The sequence below is a fragment of the Drosophila guanche genome, unplaced genomic scaffold (assembly GCF_900245975.1).
Source record: "Drosophila guanche unplaced genomic scaffold, DGUA_6, whole genome shotgun sequence".
Taxonomy (NCBI): domain Eukaryota; kingdom Metazoa; phylum Arthropoda; class Insecta; order Diptera; family Drosophilidae; genus Drosophila; species Drosophila guanche.
The window spans coordinates 1,326,020-1,334,960 of NW_022995755.1; the positions used below are offsets into that span (position 1 = coordinate 1,326,020).

At 42.5% G+C, this 8,941-nt stretch overlaps 1 protein-coding gene across 1 annotated transcript; it reads left to right on the forward strand.

Moving 5' to 3' along the window:
• The first annotated feature begins 7,289 nt into the window (after positions 1-7,289).
• On the forward strand, positions 7,290-8,204 carry LOC117589700. Its single transcript, XM_034281862.1, has 3 exons — positions 7,290-7,411; positions 7,497-7,654; positions 7,848-8,204. Exons 1-3 carry the CDS (start codon positions 7,336-7,338, stop codon positions 7,908-7,910), a joined length of 297 nt encoding a protein of 98 aa, XP_034137753.1. The 5' UTR covers positions 7,290-7,335; the 3' UTR covers positions 7,911-8,204.
• Positions 8,205-8,941: the final 737 nt, after the last annotated feature.

Genomic DNA, 8,941 nt, shown 5'->3' on the forward strand with positions numbered 1-8,941 from the left:
CATATTGGATATAAATTTGGACGAACGTGACACAACTTAAGTCATAACCTAAATAAATATCACGCAATAATGAGACACATTTGCGACAAAATCAGAAAACACATCCCGACAGAGGCACCCAAAAACAGCATCCAGCAAACTCCATTCCAATCCACCGAAAACAAATGCCGACGCCGACGCCGACGCCGCCGCTTGGCTTAATGTTTGATCATTTTGTTTGGCAATTTATTTTATTGGTTATTGCATTTTAAACCAAAAAACTCGACGGGCACACGCACAGAGCACGCTCGTTGCTACGTGCGCCCTGCCATTTGTTTGCTTTTAATGGAAATGGAAATCATTTTTGCATTTAACAACATAAACAGCCCGTCACCACGTCGCACTCTACCTCCCCCAACAAAATAAGTGAGTGAGGAGATGCTTTGTCAGTCAGTCAGTCGCGGAGTCAGTCATGTAGTCAGCTGGGGTGGGGTGAAAAAAGTTCAAATTCCATAAGTAAACAGAGACGCACGCACAGGCCAGCAGCAAGTTGGAAATTCTCGTGGATTCCACCGATGCCGCTGGCAGCTGCACCTGTCAGTGCCCAGAGTCGAACGATAGACAGACAGACAGACAGACAGACAGACAGACACGGCACATGGGATGGGACGACGCCTCACAATGGACGAGAATTTATATTTGGGATCTCAAAAAGTTCTATAACCTCTGAACCATGCAGGTGCTTGCAACCGAACACCTCATCTGATGAGGGTGGGAGAGCTCAGAGATTTATTGGTTCGCCCAAAATATTGATGAATAAATTAACAAATACAAAATGCCTGTTGTAAATGGTTGTGGTATTGATAGATTTACACAATGTTTGGAATGATGGCCCAAATAGAAGAATTATTACAAGACTTGGTTAAGATTGTTAGATAACATTAAGAAATCAAATGCCAGATAGTTTGGGTAACCGAAATACTTTTAAGTATTCTTTTTTATTTTATATGTAAATTGAAAAGTTGCATTGATTGATTGGTTTGCATTTTTAACTGTATTTTTTAACTGTGGCTTTATTAGTCTGCTTTTTTTTAGGATTTCTTTTATACTTATACTACTTATACTTATACTTATACTTATAGAATATGAATATGAATATGAATATGAATATGAATATGAATATGAATATGAATATGAATATGAATATGAATATGAATATGAATATGAATATGAATATGAATATGAATATGAATATGAATATGAATATGAATATGAATATGAATATGAATATGAATATGAATATGAATATGAATAACTTATACTTATACTTATACTTATACCTATACTTATACTTATACTTATACTTATACTTATACTTATACTTATACTTATACTTATACTTATACTTATACTTATAAACTTTTATTTTTACTTTTATTTTTATTTTTACTTGTACTTTTATTTTTTACTTTTACTTTTATTTTTACTTTTAATTTTATTTTTACTTTAATTTTTTTCTTTTAATTTTATTTTTACTTTTATTTTTCCTTTTATTTTTATTTTTACTTATATTTTTCCTTTTTACTTCTATTTTTACTTTTATTTTTATTCCTATTTTTACTTTGATTTTGACTTTTACATTTACTTTTAATTATTTGTTTACTTATTTGATACAAAAATATTCCGAAATTAAACAAAACTTTTTTCTTTTTTATTTTTCCAGTGCGGATCTTTATCTAATCCAAGAAAGCTCATGGATATATATTTTCTGCACAAGAGAGAGATATTTGCAATGCATTTCATGTAAGTTTTCAATGCAATTCATCCTCTAGATTCCTTTTCTTTTTTGTTACCACAAATGCGTAAATTGTTGCCATAAAGCCTTAGCTGCAGCCATCACTCATCAATGCTCGTATGGTCTTTGATTTATGTGTGCCTGTGTCTGATCCGTATCACCTCAGTTTAGCATCCAATTAATACCTTCATCATTTATATGAGAGATATAAATATCTACTTTTTATGCCCATTCGTGTGCTCCTCTGTCCATGGTGCCGTCTGTCAAACGAGAAATGAATGTGCTAGGGGGGGGGGGGAAGTGATTTTATTTCGTTTGTCGTTTCCATTGCACACACACACACACAGTCGCACACATAATTCCATAAAATGACAGAAACATGTGTACAAATTTGTTGCAACGGCGCCGAAGATGGACGGCCAAGGAACAGGGGGGGACAGGACAGAGGGACCTGGGAGTTATCTACGCAATGTAACTACATTTGTTGCTGCTGCTGATGCAGGCAAGCGGCGGGCGGCAGGCGGCAGGCAGGAGTTGGCCATAAACAAATTCGAGGCGAATCTTCGAGGCATAGCGCAGAGTCAGTGGCAGAGATACAATGCATATAGATGGAGACATAGATGGAGATGCAGATGCAGCTCCGACTCGAGCTAAGCTGTTTACTTTAAGCTGGAGGCTGCATGTGGTGCGAGGAGCTATGGAGGAGAAGCTGCAGTTGAGTGGGTCGTTTGCCGCTCGCCTGCACTTTCATCGAAGGCCCCGGGCGACTCGGGACACTGGGAGTCGGACTCGGAGTCGAGAGACTCAAATGTAGCGCAACTAAGCTCAATTTACAGTTCAGCAAGCTTTTGATTGTTGGCTGATGTGTTTATTTGATTTTAAATATGCCGCTTAAATATTTTGACTATTTATCAAAGGGCATTAGAGCACTGTGGCAGCTGCTGCCGCTGACCGCCTCAAGTGGCAGCCGTTTGCTACAGCATTGTGTTCATTGTTAAAATATTGTTGTTGCTGTGGCTGTCGCTTTTGTTGCTGTGTTTATTGCTAAGCGGCTTAAACGCCTCGTCGCTCTCGAGCCGAACTATTCAAGAGTCCCTAAGCCCGGACAGTTAACAAATGATTACAAACAGTGCAACAAATTGTTAAAAATAAATTATGATTTTGATTTTATTATTATTTAAATGCTGGGACCGGCCGGAAGCACTAGCCAGCTGCTCCCTAGACACGCCAGCGAAACGCCATAATTTTGAGAGTCGGGAGAAAACGAGAAAAAAGTCAAGACTGCAGACTGCAGTGCAGGGCTGTGTGTGTGTGTGTGTGTGTGTGTGTGTGGTAAGTCTTTGTGAGTGTCGCCTGAAACTACAAAAGACCGCATTGTGTGTGATTTATACACCTTAAGCTTCGATGAACGCTATTACACAAACAGCGCCAGCACCAGCAGTGCTTGGGGGCAGCCGGCAGATCGTTTTTTTCTTTTCTTTCTTTTTCTTTTGGCAAGTTGGCGCATAGCCACCAGACAAAGCGGCAGACGCCGACATTTGGCGGCAATGAAGCCATAGCCATGAAATGGAAATGCATTCAAGTATGTTTAAGCCCGTTGCAGCCACGACGGCGACTCCAACTCCAACTCCGCTCCCACTCTTCGGCCTGCCCTGACTGCCTGCCACGGCCAAATACGTATGCGACGCCAGATAAGACGTGCTCGATAGAGTCCACACACAAAAAAAATGAACTCATTTTACGCCTGCATCTTTGTGACTCTTTCTGATGCTGCTCTTACCCCAAAACCCGTGGTGGCACTCTCTCGCTGTGTGTGTGAGAGCCAGTTGACGTTAACAAGCAAAAGCGTACGACGGAATTGAAAAAAAAGAGAAGAGAAAAAAAATAATGTAGGAAGAAGTTTATCAAGTCAATTGAGACCTGCGACAAAAGACCAAGGCAGCAGCAGCAACAACAGCAGGCAGCAGCAGCAGCAGGCAGGAGCAGCAGCAGAAGCACCGACACCGGCAGCATCAGCATCAGCAGCATCATCAACTGCTTTTGGGTTGCAATGTCTGAATCATCAGCGAGTGTGGCAGCAGCATTGTCGTGTGCATGTCGTCGGTATCTTTATCAGCAAGCCCGCAGATGCAGCAGCGAGCCAGGCAAAGCGCGACAATGGGGGGGCATCATCTGAATGGCAATGCATATAGTTTTAGATTGCCGAACAAAGGCAAGTAGTAGACAGTAACATCGGAGTAGGAATCTAATTTGCATGCAATACGATTTTTGATAAAAGCTTTTACCATCCAACATCAAATAAAACGACAATGCAACAACACACTCAGACATGGCAGCTGTGTCCGTGCCACAGCGCTCGACTATTCATAAGAATCACACACCCAAAGCTAGATAAGAAAAGCCAGAGAAAGAGACAGAGACAGATATAGATACAGATGAAGATGTACATGAGACTGAGACTGAGAGGGTGGATATATAAAAGGATGGCTAGAGCCAGTGGTAGAGCCACTGCCACTGCCACAGTGCCAAAGGCAATCAAAAAGTGCATTTGCGTGTGCCTCAAGAACCGAGCAACGTGGAGTGTTGTGGGTTGGGGATTGACATAGAGAGGAGTCTCACAGGTAACTAGTTGCGAACGGGGTGGAGCACCATGAACTGCAAGTCACAATTTGACACATGATCCATGGCATTGTCGTGTCTGACACGCGTTTTATCTCCGCATTGGGAATCTGCGGGGGCGAATGCCATTCAGAGGGGAATGGAGAGTGTGGGCGTGGGCGTGGACTTGCACATGATGTGCATGCATGCGTTCTCCTAAATGATTTCCAAAGAATTTTTATTGATGAAAAAGAAAAGGAAAAGCGAAAGCGAAAACGAAAACACTGGCAGCAGCAGCAGCCCCTCCCCCTGAAAATGGGGAGCGTAGGAAAAACTTTATTGGCGTCTTCAAATTGTCAACTCGAAGTTCCAAAGTGTTTTATTTTATGCTTTGTTTCTCATATTTTCCCGATGCCTTTTGTTGCCCCTGCCATGCCCTGCCCTGCCCTGCCCAGCCCCCTCTTGTTTTATCGCACATCTGTAAAAGGGCTGGCTATGGCTATGACTTTGAGTTTGAGTATCCGAATGAGTGCGGGAGTGAGTGTGTGTGTGTGAGTGTGAGGATGAGTGTCAGAGCATTGCTATGGGCAATGGTTATGATGCCCATTGGGTTCGAAGTAGAGTCGAAGTTGAAGTCTATGACGATGGCTTTTTATTATGCGCATTTCGGTTTTTATGCCTCGGTTCCGGCATGTTTTCGTACCCATATCTAAATATCGTACTTAAACGTTTACATGTGTGTGGATAGAGAGAGGGAGAGAGTGCCATCCCCCCCCGTTTAGTATAAGCGGAGTGTCAATATTTATTTTGGAAGGGTTTTTAATGATGTGGCCTGGTTTTATGATGCATCAAAATGGCTCTGTCAACACTTGCCACGCCTTGGCCCTGCCACGTCTTTTGCAATGCCTTCGATAATGTTTCGAAGTCCATTAAATCAATCATTACATTTTGTTCCTACTTTATGGACACAGACTACCCATTTGAAGTCTGGCTGTCATAATACCGATTAATATAACGAACGATTTTTGGTAGGTAAGCCAGGCACGGAAATCTGCTTATCTGCTGCTGGCAGCTTTCTAAAAAAATGCAACAAACGGCAAAGTATTGTTAGCAAAGAGCCATTGATTGATGCAATGATTGTTTATAGATTAACAAGTGGATCTGCAGGTAAAAGTTGTGCTCAAATTAAGTTTTTTGGTAAATAAATACTCATAAAATTGTCTAGAATTTCTGACAAACTTCGCTGGGAGATTATTTTATATTTAATACGAGAAAACTCGCTTTAAAAATTCCCCATAACTATTTATATTTGCCAGCAATCCACGAGATACCAGGCGCTGCTACAATTTACGATTGCAGCACATCCCCAGACACACTTTAAATAATAACCAAATGAAACTGAATCGAAGTTGTCTGCATGTGTGGCTTTTGCGAAATAAAAACCAATGAAAGAACTGGGAATACGCATTTAAATGTTGAGAGAAATAAAAACTTTCCTTTTATGGCTGCAATTATAATTTGATAAAACTCCAATTTTATGCATCGCACAGGGAGAGAGAGACAGGAGAGAGAGAGAGAGAGAGAGAGAGAGCTCATTTCGTGAAGATATCCGCAAATTGGCTTGACATTCGAGCGGCAAACTTTAACCTGGCCAAATGATGCTCCAGATGGGTGGGGATTGCGTGCAGCTTTGGCTGGGATTGGTCTTCAGGATTGCTGCTTGGGCCACACAAAAACTGCCGCCAAGTTCATAACGAGCAATACTTTTTTTATTGGTTTTTTTTTGGTTTTTGCATTTGTGCCAGGGCACCCCTTAGGCAACTAAAAAAATTTACATTTTTATTAAAATTTTGCCCCCACCCGTTCCACGACGTTTCTTGGCAACGAAACTAACTTACGTAGGTAAGTATGTAAAATGTATGTAATATGTATGTAGGTATGTAAAATGTATGTAGGAGTGTGGTTGTGCCTGCATATTACATGTGTGCGCCTGGTTTGGGGTTATAAAATTGAATTCGACTGCGATTTCGGGTATTTGCCCTTAGTCTAAATGCAGGGGGCGCTGCCATGGGGGTACCAATAAATTGGTATTTATTGAACAATGGTTATGGAAGCGCCTCGAGGATACTTAATTAGGTGTGTAGGGCAGTGTGTTGCTCTCTCTCTCTACTTCGCTCTGGTAAGCCGCTTACAAGTTGGCTTACCTGCCTTTGGTTTCCATCAATCAAAACCCCGCAAATATGGCTATTTAGACAGCTATATTGGAACATTTCCAGCCTCCCCCCTGTACATGTGTGTGTGTGGAGAGACTTTCAGCGGGTGACTCGACTCTTTTTTGTTTCGGTTCGTTTCCTTCGTCCTTTTGGCGGCGACGGCGGCACAGCTGCTGCCTTTCCCTTTGCGCTTAGAATTCATTTTCAACTTTACCATATATCTACATATTAGATGTATAATAAATTTCCATTTGCTTTTGTTAGACAGCGGCGCTGCCCTCTCTCTCTGTGCCCTCTGTCTGCATAGGTTCAAACTGGTACGCGCCGCCTTAAACATGTGTTTATGGCTCGGCTGCTGTGTGGCTGTGCGTATCTGTGTGCCTTTGCTTACATATTATGTACATATTTTTTGGCCTCTTGTTTTGCACGCCGTCGATAAGCGCGCCAGAGCCAGAGCCAGTCCCCCCCCCCCACTACTATAGCTTATCAAAAGTTGCCTCAGACGCAGCAGCAGTCCAAGCTGTTTACTTGAGCAACAATCTGCTGCCAGGCACACAGCATCCAAGAGCAAACCCAGAGCACCCGGAAGAGCCCACTCTACGTCCAAGCTTTAGTCGAAGTTCCACTCTACCCGTCAGCGTCGCCTCGTTTTTGCGTTGCTTCAAGTTCTTAAGACTTTAACGCGACTTTAAATACATTTTTGTTCTGTCCCATACATCATCGTTTTTGCCTGCTGCTTGTAAATTCACAATGTGGCGCACATTTCGATTGATTCTGCTGCTGTGGCCGTGGCTCGTCATCCTGCTGCCGTCATTGTGCCACACACGTAAGCGACAGTCTGAGCCCAGAGCATTTGGCATTGATAATGCTTAGATCGGAATAAGAGCACTCCTTCTCTGTGTCCATTGTAGAGCCCAGCTGCCAGACGCCAGAGAAGACTGCCGGCCAGTGTGTGCATTTCAGCGCCTGTCGCTTTGTCCTGCGCGAATATGCAATGTACAAGGAGCATATGCCGCCCGTGGTAATGCGCTTCCTGCAGAGATCCCGCTGCAGGCCCAAGCGTGACGGCGTAAGTTGGAAAAGCCATTAGGCGCGGGGTTGATGGCTCTCGAATAAAACTGTCTGGGGAAGCAGCAATAGCAATGGAATGGCTCTAATTCTAATGAAATGTTCTCCTGCCTCTCTGTTTTTGTTTCTCACATGGCATTGTGTGTGGCATGCGGCATGCGGCAACAACAACAACATCAACACGGACAACAAAGTATCATTTGTGCTGCGAACTCAAAGATGTGATTCCCGCGAATGCCAACTCAAAGCTGAAGTAAATCAACTTCAAAGTACATCATGTGTGTGGCACACACACACACACGTACGGTACATGTGGGTGTATTTGTGTGTGCTTTGATCTGCCTGGATTGTGTGGCCCCCCGAAAATGTTATGGTTATGCGGCTGCGTCTGTAATTATAATGTGTACCCGAATTATGTATTAAGTGCACGCACCGTCTACGTCTACGTCTACGTCTCGTAAGGCCGGCAGCAGATGCTGAGACACAATAAAAAATGAAAAGTTTAGCTCTAATCTTGGTAACTGCAGCCAGCGAGGGCAGTTCTGCGACTTTATCAGCTAAATTTATTTTAGAGCTAAACTTTCGCTGAAAGAATGGATCAATTTAGCAATGTTTAAGGCAGAATTGTAAAGACAAAACATTTAAAAACTGCATATTAAAACTCTATATAATTCTACACAATCTTTAGACTGTAGTCCCAATTGCTTAGAGGATTTTTTGAGGCAACTTTGAACTACTGAAGGTTGCACCTGTAACATTCCTTTCTCAACCTTTCTGAAATAAATTCCAAGGCTGCCAAGGTTGACACTATTTTTAGGCACCTTAAATTAGTTTTCTTCTTGTAAACTATGCCATAGCTTTATGCATATTTTGCACCATAAATTCCTAATATAATAAAAAGTACACAGCTTCGGAATGCCGTAAAAGCTTCAATGAAACTTCAGCTCAGCCTCCGAAATTTCCATTCAAAACTAGTGGCAGGCAGTCCGTATCGTTGGAAGTTCATTTTGCTGTTGATTTATGCATCTTTTGTGGCAGCCCTCGCTTTGTCTCTCTCTCTTTTTCCCTCTCGCCCTCCTGTTGTGTGCTTTAATGTGCCAGATTTTAAGTGACATTCGGGAGACGTTAAAAGGCCGTCTAAAAATCACGCAACATTAAAATGATTTATGCAGAATAATTTCAGTGTAAATGAAGCAGACTCCTCCGGTGCTGACCAGAGCCATAGCCAGAGCCAGAGCCAGACCCAGACCCACAGCCGGCAATACAGCAGTTGACAAGCAGCCGGTTG

What these genes read in the sequence shown, in the direction of transcription:
- LOC117589700 (XM_034281862.1), top strand. Translation starts at nt 7,336, where the DNA reads ATGTGGCGCACATTTCGATTGATTCTGCTGCTGTGGCCGTGGCTCGTC. An exon ending in GCCGTCATTGTGCCACACAC is followed by an intron (nt 7,412 to 7,496) that starts GTAAGCGACAGT and finishes TGTCCATTGTAG; the next exon opens with AGCCCAGCTGCCAGACGCCA. An exon ending in GCAGGCCCAAGCGTGACGGC is followed by an intron (nt 7,655 to 7,847) that starts GTAAGTTGGAAA and finishes CGGACAACAAAG; the next exon opens with TATCATTTGTGCTGCGAACT.